Source organism: Agrilus planipennis, unplaced genomic scaffold, assembly GCF_000699045.2.
Source record: "Agrilus planipennis isolate EAB-ADULT unplaced genomic scaffold, Apla_2.0 scaffold104, whole genome shotgun sequence".
In the NCBI taxonomy this organism is placed as follows: domain Eukaryota; kingdom Metazoa; phylum Arthropoda; class Insecta; order Coleoptera; family Buprestidae; genus Agrilus; species Agrilus planipennis.
In genome coordinates, this window is record NW_020438892.1 from 344,293 (window position 1) to 366,985 (window position 22,693).

At 35.3% G+C, this 22,693-nt stretch overlaps 6 protein-coding genes across 10 annotated transcripts in view; 5 read left to right on the plus strand and 1 right to left on the minus strand.

The window, feature by feature from the left end:
• The first annotated feature begins 1,928 nt into the window (after nt 1-1,928).
• Nucleotides 1,929-3,313, plus strand: LOC112904010 (activating transcription factor 7-interacting protein 1-like). Its single transcript, XM_025973039.1, has 3 exons — nt 1,929-2,135; nt 2,168-2,627; nt 2,778-3,313. The coding sequence occupies exons 1-3, from the start codon at nt 1,929-1,931 to the stop codon at nt 3,311-3,313; spliced, it is 1,203 nt and encodes a 400-aa protein (XP_025828824.1).
• Nucleotides 3,314-4,339: 1,026 nt separating this feature from the next.
• On the plus strand, nt 4,340-10,443 carry LOC108737197 (active breakpoint cluster region-related protein). Its single transcript, XM_018469915.2, has 15 exons — nt 4,340-4,753; nt 4,901-5,139; nt 5,260-5,423; nt 5,488-5,635; nt 5,702-5,843; nt 5,905-6,015; nt 6,079-6,258; nt 6,374-6,700; nt 6,764-6,886; nt 6,945-7,133; nt 7,186-7,567; nt 7,624-7,987; nt 8,053-8,192; nt 8,257-8,503; nt 9,519-10,443. The coding sequence occupies exons 1-15, from the start codon at nt 4,475-4,477 to the stop codon at nt 9,727-9,729; spliced, it is 3,246 nt and encodes a 1,081-aa protein (XP_018325417.1). The 5' UTR covers nt 4,340-4,474; the 3' UTR covers nt 9,730-10,443.
• Nucleotides 10,444-10,635: 192 nt separating this feature from the next.
• On the minus strand, nt 10,636-13,983 carry LOC108737206 (CCR4-NOT transcription complex subunit 3). 2 transcript variants are annotated; one of them, XM_018469927.2, is made up of 10 exons: nt 13,781-13,983; nt 13,432-13,679; nt 12,967-13,122; nt 12,725-12,904; nt 12,371-12,664; nt 11,951-12,308; nt 11,737-11,897; nt 11,479-11,670; nt 10,860-11,426; nt 10,636-10,797 (listed from the first exon to the last, which is right to left on the minus strand). In XM_018469927.2, the coding sequence occupies exons 1-10, from the start codon at nt 13,803-13,805 to the stop codon at nt 10,699-10,701; spliced, it is 2,280 nt and encodes a 759-aa protein (XP_018325429.1). In that variant the 5' UTR covers nt 13,806-13,983; the 3' UTR covers nt 10,636-10,698. The 2 variants fall into 2 exon arrangements, with proteins under 2 accessions (XP_018325429.1, XP_018325430.1); XM_018469928.2 differs by having other exon boundaries at nt 10,699-10,797; nt 13,432-13,664.
• Nucleotides 13,984-14,299: 316 nt separating this feature from the next.
• On the plus strand, nt 14,300-17,789 carry LOC108737199 (DNA ligase 1). Of its 2 annotated transcripts, XM_018469920.1 has the most exons (8): nt 14,300-14,436; nt 14,520-14,570; nt 14,830-15,188; nt 15,309-16,492; nt 16,555-16,771; nt 16,840-17,075; nt 17,184-17,381; nt 17,563-17,789. In XM_018469920.1, the coding sequence occupies exons 1-8, from the start codon at nt 14,417-14,419 to the stop codon at nt 17,734-17,736; spliced, it is 2,439 nt and encodes an 812-aa protein (XP_018325422.1). In that variant the 5' UTR covers nt 14,300-14,416; the 3' UTR covers nt 17,737-17,789. The 2 variants fall into 2 exon arrangements, with proteins under 2 accessions (XP_018325422.1, XP_018325421.1); XM_018469919.2 differs by lacking the exons at nt 14,300-14,436; nt 14,520-14,570 and adding an exon at nt 14,577-14,718.
• A 68-nt stretch (nt 17,790-17,857) lies between these two features.
• Nucleotides 17,858-19,243, plus strand: LOC108737200. Its single transcript, XM_018469921.2, has 3 exons — nt 17,858-18,197; nt 18,257-18,463; nt 18,522-19,243. Exons 1-3 carry the CDS (start codon nt 18,109-18,111, stop codon nt 19,102-19,104), a joined length of 879 nt encoding a protein of 292 aa, XP_018325423.1. The 5' UTR covers nt 17,858-18,108; the 3' UTR covers nt 19,105-19,243.
• Nucleotides 19,244-20,772: 1,529 nt separating this feature from the next.
• The window catches only part of LOC108737168 (caskin-2), a 47,750-nt gene continuing 45,829 nt past the window's right edge, over nt 20,773-22,693 (plus strand). For 2 of the 3 annotated variants that reach the window (XM_025981923.1, XM_025981921.1), the window contains exon 1: nt 22,356-22,627. Coding sequence is in view for 1 of the 3 variants with exons in the window: in XM_025981921.1 (XP_025837706.1) it covers nt 22,588-22,627 (40 nt within the window). In the remaining 2 variants the exon portion in view is untranslated. Of the gene's footprint in view, nt 20,898-22,355; nt 22,628-22,693 lie in introns of those variants that run through there. The other variant, XM_025981928.1, reaches the window with a different exon arrangement.

Sequence of the window (22,693 nt, forward strand, 5' to 3'; positions counted from 1 at the left end):
ATCTTGGCATGGGAGTTATTGAAGGTGGTAAAAGGTACGAAACGTTCTCCCTAAATTTATGTATTAGATAATATTTGTAGAAAATATCTGACTTCTGAAATAGTTTCATGTTAATAATTTGCGATTTTTCGTAAATATTTCTTTGTTATTCCATTAATTTTAAAATAGTCCCAATTGTGTTTGTAACAGGAGGTTTACATGTCTATGTATCTAATGGTCTAGATGTATGTATGTGTGTGCACAATGTTTTTATTCGTTAACCAGTGGCGTAGCGAAAGGGTAAATGCAACTGGAATAAAGATCAGATAATAATTATCAGTGAGTTGATCATATTTAATTTAGTATTTTTTGATAACACCAATTGTCGGTTAATGTCATTTGCTTATACTCGTTACGTAATTGGCTAGATAAGACATTTTATCTGGATTCTATTTTGCTGTTACTTCTAAAATTATATGGTTTTTGTTAAGTTATAAGTGTATAACCGTTTCATTAATGAAATTTTAATCAAAATGAAAAATAATGAGAATAGGTTAGCGATCGCCATTTTGTTTTTCTAGCGAAAGGTCGCTTTCTGAACTCTTACGTAACACCACATGATGCTGATAATGTTTATCATAAAACAAGCATAAGCAAATTAAATGGCGTCCATGCAAACCTTCTTACATATGGTGGTTATTGTTACAAAATTTTTGCTAACAATAAGTAACGATTAAACCCCATTCATAATAAAACGAAGAGAAGTTTAGCAAGATGGGATTGGTTTTTTGTAAGGTCAATGATTCCGAAACGGATACGTCACCGAAGGCTATAGTACAGTAGCGAGTAGGCTATACCATCAACGTTTTGGTCTACATTATACCTAATAAACCATTTATTATTAATGTACATAGTGTATATTGGAAGGTAGATGCTTTAGAGGCCTGTCGCAAATCAATGGAAAATAATGAAAATTAAAATTAATATATTTTTGAATTTAAGCGATTGTTAGTTTACTGGTTAAAACAAAAGCAAAACGGCGAGGCGGTTATTGGGCCTCTCTAATCGTAGGAGAGAGAAGGTTGACCTTGTTTTGATTCGTTTTATACATATAGCATGCATAGCATATGCAATAATAATTGGAACGAACGTGGTATATTTTACAGTGGGGATCTTAACTATTACAACGTTTCTTCTTCTAAAATAATATACGAATTTGTCCAAAACGTTATTTTTATTCTGCAGAGTAATAGTAATCGTAGTAGGCTTGCGACTACTTAGTATAGCAGTGTAGGTCACGCCTGGCAGATGGATCGGCGTTTCACTCAACAAAATGGCGTCGCTATTCGATTTTATTTCACGAAATTAAGCAAAGTCTACTGCTTTATTTTGTTGTGTTATTCTTCATTGGACGATATTTATATTCAATTTAATAAATGTACACCGCCCAATAATCAAAAACTGATATAATGAAACACCCATGACCTCTATCTTGAACAAACGTTATAATTTTAGATGAAATGTAGCTGCTTCCGGATTAAAGTTTATTCAAATTTCAAATATTTCCAAACTGATCCTACAAGGTTTTTACGAAAAAAAGGGGACTCTTGTAAATGACCATTGCAGCCACCTTAATAGGAGACCTCAACAAATTTAATGTCTCCTTGGAATTTCATTTTTAATTAAACCCTAAAATTTTCCCGATTCACCTCCCCAGGTTTTCGTTACTGTTATTGATTATTCTAAAAAAAGACGACGAAAATCGTCAATAATAATGATTTGTAGTATTTTTGACATAGGTATATATCGATCTATGTAGGTACTGAAGATGTCAAGTAAACCAGAAACAGGTTTATCAGGTACTTTACTTTGTTTGTTTAGCCGATAAGGTTTTGTATGTCGAAATTCTACTGCGTATATTAAAATCAAGACGGCGGCACTTCATCGCGATGCGCTTGCGTNATCATGCCGCTAAAAATAACGAGATCCGTGGGATTACAAGTCAATCCCGACAACTTTATCCTTACGGGCAGGAGGAAGGTCGCCCGAAATGTTGTTCCGATCACACAAAACGCTACCAATTCATCGTCCACCGGCACGGCCACGTCCCCAACGAAGCAAACGGTAAGAGAAGTTACTTAAGCAATCAAGAAAATGTAAATACAGTAATCATCATCTTATTTGTCAGGTGCTTCATACTGTTGCCGTTTCCAACGGGGTCGTTGAATCCGTGAACACTCAAAGCGGCTCCACTTCAACGGACATGGTCACCGATAGCTCCGTGTCCACATCCGCCTCATCGTACATAGATCTGACGGACGAAGACGACAAAAAAGCAGCGGCGGGTACAAATAATAAAAGGAGATCGTCAGTTACTAACAACAACAATAATGGCGGTACAAGTCAGAGTTCAACGTCCGCGGCTCCCGTCAAAACCGTCACCAGCACCGTAACGACGACGACTCCGAACAAGAGTTATCGCATCGTGTCACCAGCGGTGGCGTCCGGAATGACGGTCCCCGGTACCCCCAGACTCATGTACGTCGTCAACAGCAACCCCGTGCAAGGCATCATAGCTACCACAACTACCACCACCACCACTCCCAAATCGGGTTCACTATTGAAAATCAACACAAACGGTCTCGTTGGTAAGTTTAGTTGAAAAGAAATAAAAGTACCGTGGATGTAACTGCCTAATTTTTATTTTCAAGAGCAAAACCATGTTTTTGTTTGATATAACCTATCAATTTCTACTGTTAAAAAGCAAAAGAATAACGTTGTTTGTTGTGGCTGGTTAGTTTCCCTTGTTGACCTCGACATCTTTTGTTTCTTCCTAATAGGTCAGGCGGCTTCGATGAGATCGGCTTCTTCCGCTTCACGGTCACAGCAGTCCGTGAGACCGGTGCAGACGGTTCGTCCGACGACCACGCCCAAAAATTCGTCCGCTAAGGCTTCTGGGGCACGGCACCCGGCCCCGTTGCCTCCTACACCAGTGGCTCAAGTGTCGATAGCTTCAAGAAAGCCTGTACCGCCGAAACCTCATCTTCAAATTCGTAAAAATGGCAACGCTATAGTGTTGTCGTGGAAAATGCCATATAACCTGGCGAACTTTGAAAGTATCGCCAGTTATCAGTTGTACGCTTATCAAGAGACGAGCGCCCCACCCAGTACCGATATGTGGCGTAAAGTGGGCGACATAAAAGCCCTCGCTCTGCCCATGGCATGTACGTTGACCCAGTTTGCCGACGGGAACAAGTACCATTTCGCTGTGAGGGCCGTGGACGTGTTGAAACGCGTGGGACCGTTCAGTGAACCCGGTCCCATTTTATTGTAAACGTGATATGTGATTATGAAAACGCTCATTTAAAGTAATTGATTCAGTTGTCAGTGAGTTATATTTATTTTGGGCAGAGGTTTCTCCCATTTTTGAATATATTAATTAATTGTTACGATGACGAATATTGCGCGCAGCCTATTTTTCAGGTATGTTAGTTTGTAAGTAAAGATTCATTAAGTTTAAAAGAAATGATTAAGAATTTAAAAGATGCAATAACTATAATATTTCTGCAGCTGGTTTTGTATAATGAATAAAAAATCTTGTGCTAATGTAATTATGGAAGCGATACGGTCAGGCTTCACCTGCCAAAAAACAAATCATAGAAAATGTTTTTTTTTTTTACTTTTAATTAGTTTGTTGTTATTGTCATGCGTTTTTTTTTTCTTCCATGAATATTAAAACGATTGTTTTTAATAGTTGGTTTGTATTGTTGAAGTCGTATAAACTAATGTAATGTGTACAGATTTCCCGTTTTTATATATATATGTACTGCCTTTAAAAGTATGTTCAAATTATTAACGAAAAATCGTAATATGTAAAATAATTAATGGTAATGTAATTGTATTTTATGATCGGTTGACAAAAACCACATTTTTTTAGCCCATTCTCCCTTCCCCTCGATTTTTGTACTTATTTGTATGCCATTATTCTCTAGCCGAAATGGAACGTATTGTTTAATTGATCGTATTTCAATGAAATGATGTAAATAAAGTAATTTATCGAGATTGAAGTTACTGTTTTATTATATTTTCTGATGTTACCTCGTAAACGGCAATACAACTATCTGAACCGACCTGGTATATTAATAAGGCTATTTGATGCATAGTGCGACATCTAACGGAAGCTTCATGCAATTTGTCAAAATGAAATCTTTCTAATTGCAGCTATACACATTTAGTTTTTGCTTAAATTACAGTTACACCCCAAACAAAGCTTTACTTGTATAAATTATTGATGAGAAGCTTAATAATTGTCAATTTCTTTATATTTCATATTATCGACGGGGTATTGGTATTGTAGTTTTCTAACATGACAACAGTAGGCGACCACCAAGACTGACTGTCAAAATGTGATGTGATCCGAGTTTTTTTATTGAAAATAATTTTCAAATGGTTTTCCTTTGTAATTATACTGCAAAGTAATGTAATAGTTAAAAGTATGAGTGTTTTTGGTGATTTCCAACAAGTCTGGTCACAAAGATTTCCACAAAGTTCGTTACCTGCAGCTTGGGAAGAAGATGTAAGAGCGAATCTTGCTAAACATAAACAAAAAGTTTCTCTTCTCAAGGAGGAACTTGAAAAGGAAGAATTTTATGTGGAATATCTTGAAAGGTTGCTGCACGATGTGGAAGAGCATAAAAAGAAGTTGGCAATAGGAAGAAATGGAAACGAAAAATGCAATGAAGATAGTCAAGTCATTAGTGATAATCTATCTAAGGTAAATATTAATCATTCATTTTCCTTATCAGGAGTATAATTTCCATTTAATTCTCTCGATGACGTACACAAACACAACGTTGATGTTCGTCTCGTTCAAATTCAAGTGCTAATTAAATTTAATTGATTAAATAATAAATTTTTGTAGAATGAAAGCCTTAAACCGACAGCTCCTCCTTTTGAACATGATGTAAAAATAGATAATAATTCTGTAAATAAGTGTGTAACTGAATTGTCTGCCCTTTTGAAAGAAGAAAGTGAAAATGAAAAGAATCATTTGGTGCAATCTAATAATGATACTGCAGATCCTAGTAGTTTTGTAACAGTTATTGAAGTTAATGGACTTAAAGCAGAAACCAATCCGCCCCCAGTAAAAGTGCCCCCAAAGTAAGTTGTCTTTTTGTGTTTGTATTCATTAGGGTAAAAGGTGTGGAGATTAAATTGTAAGAAGTAGCATAAATGGGTTAATTAAAATTAGATTATAACTAATGCTTTTAATACCCTCAGGCTTCCTGTTAAGCCACGTTTACGGTCATCTAACAAAGATCAAAGTAGTAGCCTTGGGAGGGCAAGTAGCAGTGAATCCTTGCTTTCTTCTACTGAGCAACTGCCATATTCTGATGAACATTTTTATGATTCTGTAGCAGCAGAAGCTGATGATTTATCTTTAAGTAAGTGAAACATATCTTTAATTTGTTTTTATTTTTTTATATTACCCCTTTGGGCCTGTTATAGGTGAGAAAGAGTCTAGTAATGAGAATGTGTTCACATCTTCAAGTACATTACAACTGCCTGCTAAAAAGACCACAACTGATAATGAATCACTTGAACCTCAGTCACCTGGAACAACCTCTAATTATGTCAATATTGAGTATTTTATTAAGTAAGAACTCTTATTAGAAATAGAAATTATTTTTTTAAAAGGAAGTAACTCATTTATGTTGTTTAGGAAACGAAATGGTACAGAAGACCACAGTAGTAGTGATGAAGAGGAAGTGCCAGAACTTAGAAGGAGCGAAGACGGATCTTATGCCAGTTCTAGTTCTTTGGAGTCTTCCGCAACACCATCAAGCAGTAGAAAATTCAAACAGGTATTGCATGGTATACAAATTATCCACTAATTACATAATTAATATTCTTTTTATAAATTAGGAAGGAGATACTAAAGTGGAAGCAGAACGACTGACCATGTACAGATGCATATTGTCCAATATTATTGAAAGTGAAACAAACTATGTAGAATGGTTGAATGTTATGTTACAGGTGATCTATTATAATAGCATTTTATTAGTCATAAAAGGCAATATTGTTTATTATCTGATTTAGTATATGAAAGCAATAAAAGCAACGTTGGGCACGTCGCATCCAGTCTTAACCGATGCCGAATTTCGAACGATATTCTACAAGATCACAGACTTGCACTTGCTCCATTCCAATTTCCTAGACAATCTCAAGAAACACACTCAACAGTGGGACAGCAAGATCGGAGAGAGTTTCTATTATATGGTAAAAAGTTAATGTTAATTGGTTTCACTTTAATACGCTAATGATTGTGTAGAAACATGCTAAAAATTTATATGATAAATAATAGACTAAACAAAATAGTCTCTTTTTCCTATAGGCCTTAAATCTTCCACTATACGGTGCCTTTTTAAGTAACTATGGTCGAGCAGTGGACACAGTTCGAAAATGCAGTGCCTCAAATTCGCAGTTTGCCGAAGTTACCAAAAGCATTACATGCAAAAATTTGTCCGAACAATCGGTGTCTTTGGAAAATCTCCTTCACAAGCCTGTCGCACGCGTCCAGAAGAACGCCCTTGTGCTACACGATCTCCTCAAATATACGCCCACCACACATCCGGAACATCGCAGCCTTTCTGAGGCACTACAACTCACGCAAACCTTCCTTGATCAATTTAACATGATCCAGACCAAATCAATGTTTCCTGTAAGTTAAATCATTTCATAAATACTGGAACCTGTTTGACCTTATTTCTTTTTTTCTGTTAAGGCGTCTGACAGAGCTCAGAGGCGTCTAGTCAAAAACTCCTTCATTGTAGAACAGGTCGAAAATAACAGGAAGCTTAGGCATTTGTTCCTTTTCAATGACGTGATAGCCTGTGCCAAGTACAAAGTAAGTATAAACTTTAAGTCATTTAATGCCTCTGATTATTATATTTTTTATTGTTTAGTCAACTGGGCGAAATGAAAAGTACACTTTTGAACTGAAATGGTTTATCAGGGTCGAAGACATCCACATTTTAGAGGAGCCTTCGTCTAGTTTACACGACGTGTCGCCCTCTAATATCGTATCATTAAAATCGCAAGCTTCCAATGTCAGGGACCAATTAAGGCAAGAAGAAAAACTTAATGAAGACAAGGTTGTTTTTAATATTATTTTTTATTTATCAATTAATGGAAAAAACGTTATAGAAAATACGTTTGGGGCGTGGTTCTGAAAAATACCGTAAAAGACTTTTGGAACTGGAAAGCCAGCTGGTGCTCGTCTCTCCCAACTTGGCCTTCCGCATTAAGCACCGTCAAAGTCAAAAGACCTTCACGTTCTACCTGTCTTCGGAATTCGAGAGAACCCAATGGATCGAGGCCATTCAGACGCTACAAAAGACCAGTAAACCACCCACGCCCACCAATAACGTCAGCATGTTCGAATTGCAGACCTGGATCACCGCCTGCAGAACCTTCCTTAAGACCAATATGGGTTCTTATCTTCTCAGGAGTGGACACGACGAAAGTCTTCTAGTAGGTGACCTTCATATTACTATAAAAGATCTTCAAGGACTTGACTACAGTGTTGGTAAGCAAAATTATGATTTTACACGTCAAGATGTTGTGTCATATTGTAATTTACAGGTATGTACGTTTGTGTTGAAGTTGATTTTTATGGTCACTTCTTTCGCAAAGCGAAGACAAAGCTTGTGTGTAATACAAACGCTCCTGTTTGGAACGAGACTTTCGTTATTGACCTGGAGGGCTGCGAAAACCTCCGAATCCTCGTCTATCGCGAAACCGAATCTCACGTCGCTCTTTTTGGCAAGCATATGCAAAAATTAAGCCGCCAGTGGCTCGGCCAAAATACAATCGAAAAGAGCCTGCAAATCAACAACTGTACGTTACGAATCGGGTTAAAGTTTGTGCCTTGCGAAGTCAGTTTGCGGAGGGTGCCCACGGGCAAAGCCGGGAGCCTCTTTGGAGAGAAGATACAAAACGTTTGCAAGTACGTTACTTTTTATTTAAAAATGAGAATAATTGTGTTGACAATTTCACGTATTTGTTTATTAGAAGGCAAAAGCGAGACATTCCGTTCATTGTTTCGGCGACGATAAGAGAAGTTGAGAGGCGTGGCATGAGCGAGGTGGGAATTTATCGGGTTTCCGGGTCCGCATCTGACATTTCCAAGCTAAAGAAATCTTTTGAAACGAGTAATTAGTTTTCAAATAGTCTTAATATTTTGGTGAACTAATTTACATACGTTTCTTTGTTCAGACTCCTACGAAGCAGAGCAGTTGTTAAAAGAAGTGGATATTCATTCCGTAACGGGAATCCTGCGACTTTATCTGAGGGAATTGCCGGAAGCTTTGTTCACTGATCAACTGTATCCCATTCTTTTGGAAGCATTCAATCAGAGCGGTGGAAATTTGATAAGGAGAATGGAATTGTTGAAGAATTGCTTTGGAAAACTGCCACACCAAAACAAAGCAACGATTCAATTTATTTTAGAACATCTGATAAGGTAAGCAAATATTATATATAAAAGAAATTATGAGTGCTGTCAGTACAGGGCAAAGTAGTATTACGTAGTTAGTATCAGCAATTTCTTATGCTGAATTTTTAGCACAAAGAAAGCGATCAAACAAATTATTCACAAAAGTAAATTTCGACCACTCTAAGCAATGGTGCTGACCGTTTTGAGCTCACAGTGACTGATAGAGGGAAGAACTAGTTTTTATTAACAAAACTAAGTCACGCCACTTTGCACGACTTGAAGTTTCACACATCATTTGGGGATTCTCCAGCCATAGACAATATCGACATCTGTTTTGATGAGTAAACGTTATAGGTATACGTAAAATCGACTTTGGAATCGAAGTGGTTTGTGTAGGTGATCGCTAGATGATATTGTAATGTAATTAATTAGGGTGCATTCTGCATTCGGAAAAAAATAATAACTTAAGCAAATAATATCGGCCTTCCGAGGCCCTCGTGAGGACAACGGCTCTGGGCACGTGCCTTGTTATGGTAAAGACGGTAGGGGAAGGTGGGGCAGCTTCATACCGTTTGTGCAATTTGTCTTATAGAATTCTCTCGGGTATCGATAGCTATACCGATTCATCAAAAATCAGTGGTCTTATAATCTGACTTTATATTAAAAATTTGAAATTTGTGTAAATACACTTGTACGAAATTTTNTATTTAAAATAAACATTATTTTTAATACAGTTTGCTTTACTTGTTTCCTATTATTTTCGATTTGTGCGTGCGTGTGTGTGTAGTGTTTTAATAATGTAGTTAGTGTCAGCAATTCTTATACTGAAATGTACGATGTGTTGCATACCTGTTTACAAACAATTTCTTTTAATTTTTAACACAAAGTGATTGTTCACAAAAGTGAATTTCGAGCTAACAGTGACTTATATGGGGGAAGAACTAGTAAATAAGTATAATATTGTTTGACATGCTCTTAATTCTACAAATAAATATAATAAAATATTTTCATTATTTGACCAATTAATTCTATTCTTTTTTAGGGTGAATCGACATGAAGATGAAAACAAAATGTCCCTTCACAATTTGGCAACGGTTTTCGGTCCCACCCTTTTGAGGCCTGGTGGTAAAGTGGATAATAGTAAACAGAGGGATCTTTTGGCCACCGGAACAGTTGATGTAATGGCCCAAGCGGGGATTCTCTACTGTTACTTGCAGGATTTGAGTGGAACCATGAAACAGCAGCAGGGCTGAGCTGTCTTCACGTTTTACCATCTGTGATCCAAAACAAAAGTCATAAGTTGACAAAAAAACAAGTAGGTACGAGACATTTATCATTACTTTTTAATTTCGTGATTTTTGAAGCGAGGTTTTTTTTATTTTTGGATTGTTTAATTTTTAATTGGAATTGGAAGAAGTTTGCGTTTTGATTTATTTTTAAATTAGAAAATAGCACGTACAAATTATATATTGCATCATCTTTGTCCCGTTCCCAAAATTCTATTTATTATATAAAAGAGGTGCTTATTTTGAGTTCCACTTATCGTTATCATCTAATTTCATTTATCATGTATTAACACACCGTTTAGAGGATTGAGTTTTACAAAAAACGAATTTATCTTTCAATTTATAGACTGATTCTTTTCATTTATTAAAAGTATTATTGCGTGTCAGTATACATATAGGCGCTGTGTAAGTGTTAAGAATTATCTGAGACTTTGATTAAATATTAATAAAGCTTTGATTCGTATCGCGAGCAAAAGAGAACATTTCTTTTTTTTTGTATTTTAGTAATACAAAACGTAATAATTGACAACAAATCTGCCAGTTGTTATTATTATTATTATTATTACTTTAACACTAAATTAGAGACTTTTTCCAAACATTGATAACCTCGACAATTCGTTATAACTATAATAATTAATCATTAATTATTATATTATCTATCTTCCAAGTGTAGGTTGTAAAAAATGTATTTTAAATATTGATGTCTGTAAAGTATATATTATGATGNAATAAATGCCTTACAAATGTTCTCTTGCTGTGGTATTACTTCTTATTAAATCTTTTATAAAAGAAATAACAAATCTTGCCAGTAAAAAATTATCTTTCCTTTTTAATAGCCCTGTCAATCTATTAATTTAATTTAGTAACATTATTATTATTTAAATTACAAATTGTTTTTATCACTTATATATTAGAAACATTTTTAAAATGCTTTCATCAGTTCAGGTCTCGATCTTCTAAGTACTTGTACTCGAATGTGAACCCTTCCTTCTTTCGTTGGCCCCATTTTTCATAGTCGAAATAAATGTATGTCCCCTGGTAATAAATAACAATTATTTTATTTATACATGAGCGTTCTCTTGTCTATTAAAACTCACCTGTTCGTATTCTTCGTTGATAATTTTGGGTTCTTCATGCCTCTGAAACCACATCATATACTTCGTATGAAACCTCCAACTTTGTTTTTTGAGCGCCTTGGCCGCAAGATACTGCGCCTTTGTTCCTTCCATGTAATAGAATACGAAGAATAACGTTTCGGTCGCCAATCGCTGATAAAACTCCAAAGTGTCGGAATGAGGCAGAGGCTGCTGTATGTAGTACGGGGGTGTATGGATAGGATTGCGAGGCAAATATGTTCTCGTTCGTTCTGAATCGGACGGGTGGGGCATGTGATAGTACGCACTTTCCATCATTTGAAACTGTTGTTGGTGCTCTTTCTGTAAAGGCACAGCCCCGAGGGGAGCTACACCCAGCAGTGGAGGGATGTGCGCTTCCGATTTTCCCGCACTCGCGTTCGTTACTACTCCCCCACCTCCCACACTTGTTTGTTTGCTAGCATCCAACACGACCGACGTATTATTTCCATTACTGCTGCTCCCGTCCAAACCAGCACGATCTATTACCTGTTGTGCTATCGTTTTAAGGGTGGACATTCCATCTGTTACCTAAAGACAGTAAAAATAACAAAAAAGACCAAAAAGGTGAGCGATTTAATACCTTGTTTTCAGCGATGAGAGGGCCGTTTAGGACTGGTTGACCCCCCGTCGTTATTTGAACGTTACAGTCCGAATTGGAGAGGGGCGACGTCCTGCTCGAAACGCTAGATACTGGACTCACGCTATTTTGGTTATTGTGCTCCGTGAACGTATTTGGCTGTTTTTGCGTACTATTTACCACTACTGTTTGAACCTGGAACGAGACTTACGATTAAAATACTGTTTTATTTAAACTGAAGAAAAAGAAATGATAACTTACGTGTCCGCTGGGTGGATTCGACGTTGCTATCGACGCGAGGGGGGCGTGATGGATCACGGTGGTCATGGCGGGCGATATCGACGGAGCTGATATCGTACTCGTTTGGCTAATGCTGTTACTGCTGGTTATCACAGTTGATTGAACACTATCTGTCGTACTGCCTAAAAAATCGATCAAATTTTATACTTTTGAAAAAACACGACAGACGACATACTTGTGTTGATTTTTGACAAGTTTGCATTGCTTCCGGCGGCTGCGATGGCGGCAAAGTTTCCTGTCGTGCTTCCACCGCTACCTCCTCCTGTGTTACTTGGTGCTACGGTAACGGGGGCAACGTTTTGTTGTTGCAGCTGCTGCAGTTGTTGTTGCGGTTGTTGGAGTATCGGTGAGTTTTCTCTTAATGGGTTTTTGCTATTCGGGACGGCGACGCTGGTGTGAAGCGTCGTTTTACTGTTCGGTGTCGACGTCGTGCTGTTCCCGCTTGAACTGAGTGTCGAGTTGCTGCTACTGTTCAAGTTACATGTCGCGGTTATCGTTGAAGATGCCGCCCGTACTGCCATCGGTTTCACCGGCTGAATTGTAAAAAACAGAATAAAAGATGGAGTTAGGTTGCATTGACTGTGCTGACACAGACCTTTGGTGCCTCCTTGTACTGATTTTTCTTGTCTTCGTTAGAACTGTCGCTGGAATGGTTATACGGGGGGTTGCTGAGTGATGGAGACGCAATAGGAGACGATCCTGAAATCGTGGAGGTTGGCGTTCCGCCCGTTTCGTTACTGTCCGTCGTCGCAGACGAGGGCAGTCCTACGCCAGAGAGCTCGACTTCATCTAAACCAATTATGTCGTCGTACAGGTACACATTCTCTTCGAAATCGGGATCCTGCGACGAATCCACATAATACTCTACGTCATCTTTTATCTGCTTTATCTGGGGACAGATTCAGACTATGAAAATTTGCATTTATTTAACACACATTGCCATTTTTACCTGTGAAACTTCAACTGACATGTTATCCAGCATTCTTAGAAGAGTTTCTAGTTTACGTATGTGAAACCGATGCTTCTCCAGTTTGGCTTTGAGTTCATCCATCCTCTCCTGTTTGTCTTTATCGAGTTTTTTCTTTTTATTTGCCAGAAGTGACTCAATTTCACACTCAAATGAATCAATCTGTAGGACAATTAAATCCACTTATAAAGGCAAAGCTGAATAATTTAATGTGACGAATTTACCTGAATATTCAACTGGTCTATGCACATCACTAACCAATTTGATATTTCTTCACGTTCTTTTTGAGCAGGGTCCAGTTTTTGAGCAGCTCCCAGCCCTTCTTTTGAATATGCTTTTGTTTTTGTTTCCCTTTCTACCACTTTAAACCTCTCCATTTGCTACATTAAATAAAAAATTGTGTATTATTGTTTACATAGTAAATTGAATATTTTTTTAGGTTAGGGTCAAATATAATTTTTAAACAATTTGAAAACACTTTAGTTGTATCATTTAAATGAAGTGCTAAATTAAAAGATCATAAGGTGGCATAAATACACAACTACAATTGACCTAAATTGTAAGAAAGATAAAGCACTTTGAAATACAAACTAAAATGTCCTCAGTTCAAAAAACATGAAAAAGAAAATAATACAGGCTATTCAAATACTACAAAGACTTTATAAAAGTGCCAATGTGATGTAATTTACCGTTTCTATAAGTTTTCTGTAATCCATTAGGGTGCTTTTGTCTTTGATCTCCCCAGAGGCAATCCAACTTTTAATCTGGTCTCGAAGTCTTTGTAATTTTTTAATTTCCTTTTTAAGGTCGGCCTCATATTTCTCCTTTTGGTTATTATTTGTAGCATTGTGTACTTTTTGCCAAATATCTTCGAAGGTTTCTACTCCCTCAGTAACTTTTTTTAAACACCTATCAATTTCGCCTAAAAGCCACTTAACTATAGCACAGACAAAGGTTTATGAATATAAATTGTCACAAAATTGTTATGGATAAATCAAAATTAGTCAAAAACTCTCAAGAAAAGTACTATTCACGTACCTTGTAATTTTCTCGTCGCAGCCATATCTTCCAACTGGTTAATGTTTCTTCATAATGCTCTAGTTTCATATATTATCTTAAAATGAATAAATGCCTTACAAATGTTCTCTTGCTGTGGTATTACTTCTTATTAAATCTTTTATAAAAGAAATAACAAATCTTGCCAGTAAAAAATTATCTTTCCTTTTTAATAGCCCTGTCAATCTATGTGATGTCAAATTATAAGTTCGAAAACAACATGTAAGCGTTCAACTAACTGATCTATTAACGTAGATCAGTTGTCAAAATGAAAACATTCACATTTATTAAATAAAAACAATTTCTTTTTCAAATATAATCATTATCGGTTTTAAAACACGTATGCAATTTTATTTTATAGTATTGCATTATTTCTTGTTCGTAATTTAAATAAGTTATTTATTGATGTTGTTGGTTACAAAGCCACGGATTCTATTGGGCATTTAGACACCTGCAAAAGGAATAGCTCTATGGAATAGATATAAGTGTGGTTATGTTTACTTAAACGTCAAGAAACCGTTAAAATATGGTAAACTTTGCGGGAAAATTGCACAAATGGGTGTTTTATAATTATTTTTCTTTACTTGTAGATAATTCTTAACTTAAAAAGTTAAAAAAATGTTTCAACCTGCCATAACGTAAGTTAAATTCTGAGTAAAATACTGTGAAAATACTGCCCATTTAAATCTATCTCATGTAATATTTGTTTTTTTATTTTAAGGTCATTTTTCACCCGTAAATCGGCTGATAACGAAAACAAGAAAGACAGTGGGTATGTAATTTAATAAAATGTTTTCCTTACGTATTTTTGCCAATCGATTTAACACTATGTTTACAAGATATATCAGTAATAATAAATTGAATACTTTAAAGACAAGGCTGGTATTTTTGGACCAAACTGGTATAGGAGTAAAAAGTAGGTGAGCAGAGGCAACACTTAAGACCAAATTGCTTCTGTTTCATAGTCCATAATTACTTCTTTGAAGTTATGGAGCTGAAATGTGTACTATTGCAGTGTTTGTTTGTCATAGGAAGGAAAACGAAACCGAGAAAGAAACTTCAAAATCAGTCAAAAGCAAAAAGACCAACATCGAAGGTAATGAAGCAGCTACAAGTAGGAGTGATGGTACAAATGTCGAAGATAAATTAAAAACTGTAGGCAGTAAAAGGAAAAGAATTGCAGTGATTGATTCAGAATCTAGTGAAGAAGAAAGTGGCACAGTTGAAAAACTAAATAAAAAAAATAATAACATAAACGGAACTAATAGTGAAACATCTGAAAAGTCAAAACCCAATACTGATGAAAAAGAAAACGAAATAGACGAAACAGTTAATAGCAATAAGGATGGGAACACAAGTAAAAAACAGAAAACTGAAGTTTTTATGATGGGTAAGCTATCTAATAATATATAGTAAAAATAGATAAACGACATTTATTAATTCTACTAACTCATATTTGTATGTGTATGTTGTGTAATACACTTTTACTAACATTATTGTGTAATAATAGGGTTGAACAAAAATGAAAAAGATGCAGAGAGTAAAACAGAAAAAGATGGAATATCATACAACCCTTCCAAGTCCAAATACCATCCTATTAACGACGCAACTTGGAAATACGGAGAAAAGGTCCCATACCTGGCGCTTGCAAGAACTTTAGAAGAAATTGAAAATATATCGGCAAGATTAAAGATAATTGAGATTCTGAGTAATTTCTTTCGCTCAATAATCGTCCTAAGTCCTGAAGACCTTTTGCCCAGCCTTTATCTATGTTTAAACAGAATTGCTCCTGCTTATGAAAATTTGGAATTGGGTATAGCTGAGACTAGTTTAATTAAAGCAATTGCTCAATCAACTGGTCGAACTGTTGCACAAATAAAAGCAGATGCCCAAAAAGTAGGCGATTTAGGACTTGTAGCTGAACAGTCTAAGACCAATCAAAGAATGCTTCATCAACCGGCGCCTCTAACAATCAGACAAGTCTTTGCAAATCTGAAAGAGATCGCCAAAATGACTGGACAAACGTCGCAAGGAAAGAAAATTGATAAAATCAAATCGATGTTTATCTCTTGTAAACATTCTGAAGCTCGTTTTTTAATACGTTCTTTGGCTGGCAAATTAAGGATCGGGCTCGCCGAACAGTCAGTCCTGCAGGCTTTGGCTCTAGCATGTGCAACAACACCCCCACATCAATCATATCCCCCTGAACGTCTGGATCTCTCAAACAAGTCAAATTTCAAAGAAAAATACGACGAATTGGCTCTTATATTAAAGACCACTTATTGTGAGTGTCCTAATTATGAAAAAATCATACCAGTTATCCTACAAGAAGGAATAGAAAAGCTGCCAGAAAAATGCAAGCTAACCCCCAGCGTTCCATTGAAACCCATGTTAGCGTTTCCAACAAAAGGAGTTCACGAGGTATTAAAACGGTTCGAGGGTTTGAAATTCACTTGCGAATGGAAATACGACGGTGAGAGGGCTCAGGTACATCTCTCCGACAACGGAGACGTCTTTATATACAGCAGAAACCAGGAAAATAACACAACAAAGTATCCTGATATCGTGTCGCGATTGGAGACCATTAAAGGCGAGAATGTCAAGAGCTTTATTCTGGACTGTGAAGTTGTTGCTTGGGATACAGCAAATAAAACTATTTTACCATTCCAAATTCTCAGCACCAGAAAAAGAAAAGTAAACGATAATTAATAGATTAATTAATTTATGTTTTGATTATATATTTTTAATTTGTTTAGGACGCTGTAGAGGAAAATATCAAAGTGCAGGTGTGTCTCTTTATGTTCGACTTGTTATATTTCAATGGGGCCCCTCTCGTTCGCGAACCTTTTATCAAAAGGCGAACAATTCTTCGAGATAACTTTAAAGAGGTCGAGGGTCAGTTCCACTTTGCGAAGAACCTCGACACTACTGTTATCGAAGAAATTCAAGACTTTCTGGAGGAGAGCGTAAAAGGTAAGCAGCTTCCTGAAAAAGTTTCGGATAGGTAATTAAAAAAAAACTTAATTGTTCTTTTCTCGTAGGCAAATGCGAAGGACTTATGATTAAAACGGTCGAAGAAGAAGCTACGTACGAAATCGCAAAACGATCTCACAATTGGTTAAAGTTGAAAAAAGACTACCTCGAAGGGGTGGGCGACACCCTAGATGTTGTGGTTATTGGAGGTTACTTGGGAAAAGGAAAACGAACGGGAACCTACGGGGGCTTCTTACTTGCCTGCTACGACAAGGAGAACGAAGAATATCAGAGCATCTGTAAAGTAATTAATTTTAAATTAATTAACACAATTACTTATTTGATTATTTATTTATTTTATTATTTTCTTGACTTAAATGGGTAGTCATAGTTTTGTGTTAATTTTATTTAGATTGGAACAGGATTCTCTGATGAAGTGCTCCAAACTCATACCGAATTTTTGAAGAAGCACATAATAGAGAAACCCAAGCAATACTACAGGTTTGATCCGAATATAGAGCCTGATCACTGGTTTGACGTCGTCCAGGTGTGGGAAGTGAAATGTGCAGACCTCAGCTTGTCTCCAGTTCACAGGGCAGCAATTGGAATTGTAAGTAATTTTAACAATTTATTTAGTTAAGGAGAATTCCCCAAAACCCACAAAACATATAACACAGAATGCTTGGTCCAGTATTTTATGAATTACTATTGAAAGCGAGTATTCATTTTGCGCCCCCCTAAAGTTGAACAAACATGGTGTTGTTTTTAATCCTAAGAGTGTATCTGTTCAGGTTGATCCTGAAAGGGGCATATCTTTGCGGTTCCCCCGTTTCATTCGGATTCGTGACGATAAAACCGTCGAGGAGGCCACATCGGCTGATCAAGTCGCGGAAATGTATAATAACCAAGATCAAATTAAAAATCAGACCGAATCTACTGCTACTGCTGATGAAGATTTCTATTAAAATAGTTATTATTTAAAATAAACATTATTTTTAATACAGTTTGCTTTACTTGTTTCCTATTATTTTCGATTTGTGCGTGCGTGTGTGTGTAGTGTTTTAATAATAATTAAAATAGAGGTGTTTTCATGGTGCGTGTTATTTTTAAAAAGTGTTTCAAATTGCATTAAAAAGCCTCTTTCTTTAAATGGAATAATTTAATTTCCACACAATGCCTTTACTTTTCCAAGGTCTTTAATCGCTTTAACTTTTGACCCGAATAAATTATTTTTTGTTCAGTTTGAAAAGACATTTGAAGAAATTTAGTGTAGCTAAAGTATTACAAGTTGAATTGCATTGTAATCTCACAATTAATTATGATATAAAAGGGTTTTAATGGAACGTAAAAGAAGACCTAATAAAATTGTCTATGCTAATGGGAATGCCTTTCACACTCGTAGGATCAGTGCAAGGGCCAATACAAGGTTTTTATATCAAGAAGAGAGTTTAAAGTGTTAGTTAAAAAGAACATTTGCAATTTTAGATACTTACGATGCACATTTTACAATAAAACAGGGTGTAAAGCGTCTGCTAAAATGCCACTGAATGATACAAATGGAGAAATTATATTAATGTATGACAAGCATAATCATAATTTAGATTTAAAGAGCGAGTTCAAGAGGGCCTTAAGAGCAGAGGTTTGTAAAGGCTTTGGGTCATACAAAGATATTTATGAAGACGTGTCACTGAGGTACGTAAATGAAAATAGGAATAATTGTAAACAGAATGTTAACATAATTTGACGCTAGATTTCCGGGAGCTGCACAACTTTGTCCTTATGAATCGATTAAAACCGCTTTGTATCGTTGGAAACAAATTTCGTTAATGAAAAAAGGTCCTAATAATAAAAATACAACAGTGATACCTGAAAATAGTGCTAAACCTACAAAAGCAAGCTTTTCTGATAAAATAAACTTAGAAATTGCAGAAATGTGTAGCGACACTTGGAACGAAGACAATATAGCGGCACTATCAATATCTGAACTTACAAATCTTTGTGAATCGACAAGTCTAGATTATTCAATTGCAGATCTAACTGATAACACTATACCATCGCAAACAGAAGTTGTAGATCAAAGCGTAAATAGTAAAAAAAGAGATATTGCACTAATCACAGACGAAAATCAGAATATTCAGGACCTTTTGGCAACTACAGACGATCTTAAAAAGCAGATTGAAGACTTGAGAGACAACATAATAACTCTTACCAACCAGATAGCAGAAGAACGTTCCGAGAGATTAATATTACAAAATACAATTGAAAAATTTGTTGGGGGTGTTGGAGACGATATAAGAGATGATATACTAGCAGCAGATATATTTTTTCAGTGATTTTCGGAGTAAACAAAACCACCACACCTCATCATAAGAAGTTGAAATAGCAAGAAACTCCTGTCCATTTTGTCATTCATTTAATATTAATTTTTGATAAACCAAAGTTTTATACAGGTTTTTCTTTTAGTTATATTAATATTAAACTCATTATTAATAAAATTAATTTGCATTTCAAATATAATCTCTCATAACCTAAAATTAGTCATTCTGATACATTTAGATATAGAAATACAGATGGCGCGGTTGTACAGAAAGTAAATTGAACATATACTACAAGAGGTAGTTCAATGTATATAAAAAATGTAATCTAGAAAAAGAAGGAACTAGTGCTAGGTTTACTTTTATCACACTGCATGTAACAGGAATTAGACAGTTCAAAGTGTTTAATGCATCAGAGAAACAGTAGGTACAGTTTGTAATCTCCATTTTGAAGATAGCAAAATTCCTCCGATGGTATAGGTTCTATCCTGATTAGGTGTAAAAGGACACTGCAACAATTATCGCTTTCTCAATATGTAAAGTTTACAGTTGCCGATAGGGGACGCCACGCGCCACTTATTTTTAATTTTCTCTTTGTTTATTGGTTTGTAGGTGACGCTTTAAGTACGATTAACAATTTAAATATTAAATTAAAGTTTGAATAAATTATTGTTTAGTGTCGCCGACTGAAAATCCCGCCTCGGTATGTGTTCTTTATATGTATTTAATTTATTCCAGCAACATTATTTTTTTACAATAACTTTGTCTATTTTAAGGACAAAGTGCGTAAGTAGTTTACGCATTTTAAAATTATCATAATCCTAACGTCTAAAACGTCCATTATAATATTAGTAAACTACCGTCAACACATCCACTAAATTTAGATTTAAATCTATTGGGGGTCCACTTAGCGTTAATGTATTTCGAGGAATTATTTCAACTGGAATCTAAACATTATCGCTATAAAAAAGGCCCGAAATGCATTCAGGAAATGTTTCGATAAACTTTAACTTAAAAGCCACGCGGTCGTAAAGAATTTCTCGCACTTTACATACGAAAGGATTTTATGAAATAAAACGAAAACATTTCCCAATACGTAACACCTAGGCAAAAATAGCGAATACCCAAAAACGCCTTTAAACAAAAGTTATTCCTTGTTTTAAATAGTTCAGGGACTTCTGGGGACGTAAACAGAGACATTATTATATGTAGGACTTTTTTGAATGGTCCTTGTATAATGTTATAAAAAAAAAAGAATAATAGCGGTGGTGGAACGCTGACTTGGGTATCTTTCACTACTGCACCCTAGCGACCATATCGGACGTTGTAATAATCGATGGAACAGTCTGTCAGGACTTTAAGTAAAAACGTACGGAGTCCTGAAGGTTTCAAATCTGAATTTCGCTTTTTATTATTTTATTTTCGCGTAGAAATGTGTCGGGATTGGTGAGTTTTTATAACGGTTTTTTTCGGGGGGGTGTAAAGTCGTTCAACGACTCATCAGTTTTCCGAGGGGGTCGTGTCATACTTACCTACATTACGTTCCCCAATAGTACATTGCTCCTCGAACGGGTTGTAGGGAATAGTACTAGTTTCACTGATTGAAGTGACGTTTTTTGATTGGTCGCCGTTGACATGAATCAGTGTGTATTATCGACTTAGGTACATAGTAAGAATTTTTCATACATAATTAGTATTGTTTTTGATCGGTTATAGACATTCGTTACTATTATAAAATGATTGTGTAAGGAAATTAGACCAAAGTGGTTCCCAAAGTCACCCATGACGAGAAAGGGCTCCTAATAGCACAGGTAAATAATGTAGTATTTAACTGTTGAAACAATTGCCAACGCTTTGTTTGTTTAATCATTCATTTGTTTTTAAAACAGCTCATTTATTTGTTTGATGCCCTTCTTTTTATTTCGATAACATAAATATGCTGTCTGTGTTATACGAAGTATGTATTAAAATTACGCAGTTTTTGTTGTTTGGTGGAGTAACTTCAAAGAAATTGAAATTCGCGTTTCTTTGAAATTTTCTTGGAATTTCGCTTATCTGTTAATGTTTTTACGTGTAGTTAGCACTTGACGTAATTGTCATTAGACTGCTTGACTGTGCGGTTAAATTACACGGGCTTTTTATCAGAAAAAATGTACTCCAACATGAAGTACAAAGTTTATCAGCGATGTTTGGAATTTTATATACTTATGTTATGTATGTAGATATAAACATGCAAATGCCATTGGGAAATAGTATTCTCTTTAAATATTTATCGTAATAATAAATTGATAACGCTCAATAAATTTACAATTGGTCGAAGAAAAGGTTGCACCTGATTTGCACCCTCATTTTAGGATCAACATAATTCATACTTGAGTTCACCATGAAGAACTTATTTTTTGTTCTGAGTTTAAAAATTCTGTTATATCACACATTACACATAGGTATTAATTCGAAAATTGATAAAAGCTCACGATAATAGTATAGGTACATCGTATAATCCATAAATTCTTAAAGATTGTTTACATGTTTATTGATCAATGATTAAACGTGTAAAATGAGATAAATTAGTGGTCAACTTCCTGTAAGATAATTTGGCTAGATATTTTAAAAATTAATAATCGTTGGGTGGAATTTGGGCGTACCCGACACTTTAAAAACTATTAGATCATTAAAAAGGGTTGTAATGTTTAGTTTAATCATAACATAAATATTTACATTTTGTTTTTCCAGTAATTTTTTATCGTATTTCTTGTATAATAACAAAATAACAGTTAAAAATTTTACTAATTATTTTGTATAATTAATTGCCATACATTCGTAAATATGTGTGCAATACATTTTTAATCAGTAATCGAACATCTAATAAATTATCTTGTTTGCATTTTTATTAAATTTTTTAGGTTTAAAACGTTATCGTTAGGTGTTGTAGAAATTAACGAAAAATAAACTATGTACAGAGCATTACGATCAATTCGTCACGTAAGCACTTTATTGCAATTTTTTTACGGGGTCCGTTAAACAATTTATCGCGTTTATGAAGTACCTTAAGATTAGGGATCTAATAATGGAACGTAAAAAAAACAATTACATTGTGATAAGTTCGTGAAACAAACGACGATAAATGAGTTGTGTAGTTCATTTTTTTGTTGGCGATTATTTCTGTAAATAAAAAAACATTTGCAATCGACTTAGGTAGAAAATACAAATGTTAATTTATCTTATCCTAAGGATATGTGGACGATTAAATGATTAAACTTTACCAGTTACTGTACACATGTGCTTATGTACGTATGTGTGTAATATATCAATTTAGAAGTCATTATTCAGGGTTTTTAGTAGGCGCACGCTAATTCTAGCAAAAACTTACGGGTTTCAGTCGAATGAGAGGAATTGTTTTGTCAATACGCGTTTATTTTGGTGACAATTTTGTGAATTATTTCTAAAGACAATTGCGTAGCTTTTTTGGACAGTTATTTTACATATATAAAGTAAAAAGTGATGCCTTTCATTGTAAAAATTCGGAAATGGATTCGAAAAGGTAAGATATTTTAATCATGTTCCATAATTACCACCCAGTAATTATATCTTTTTTTCCGTAATGAAT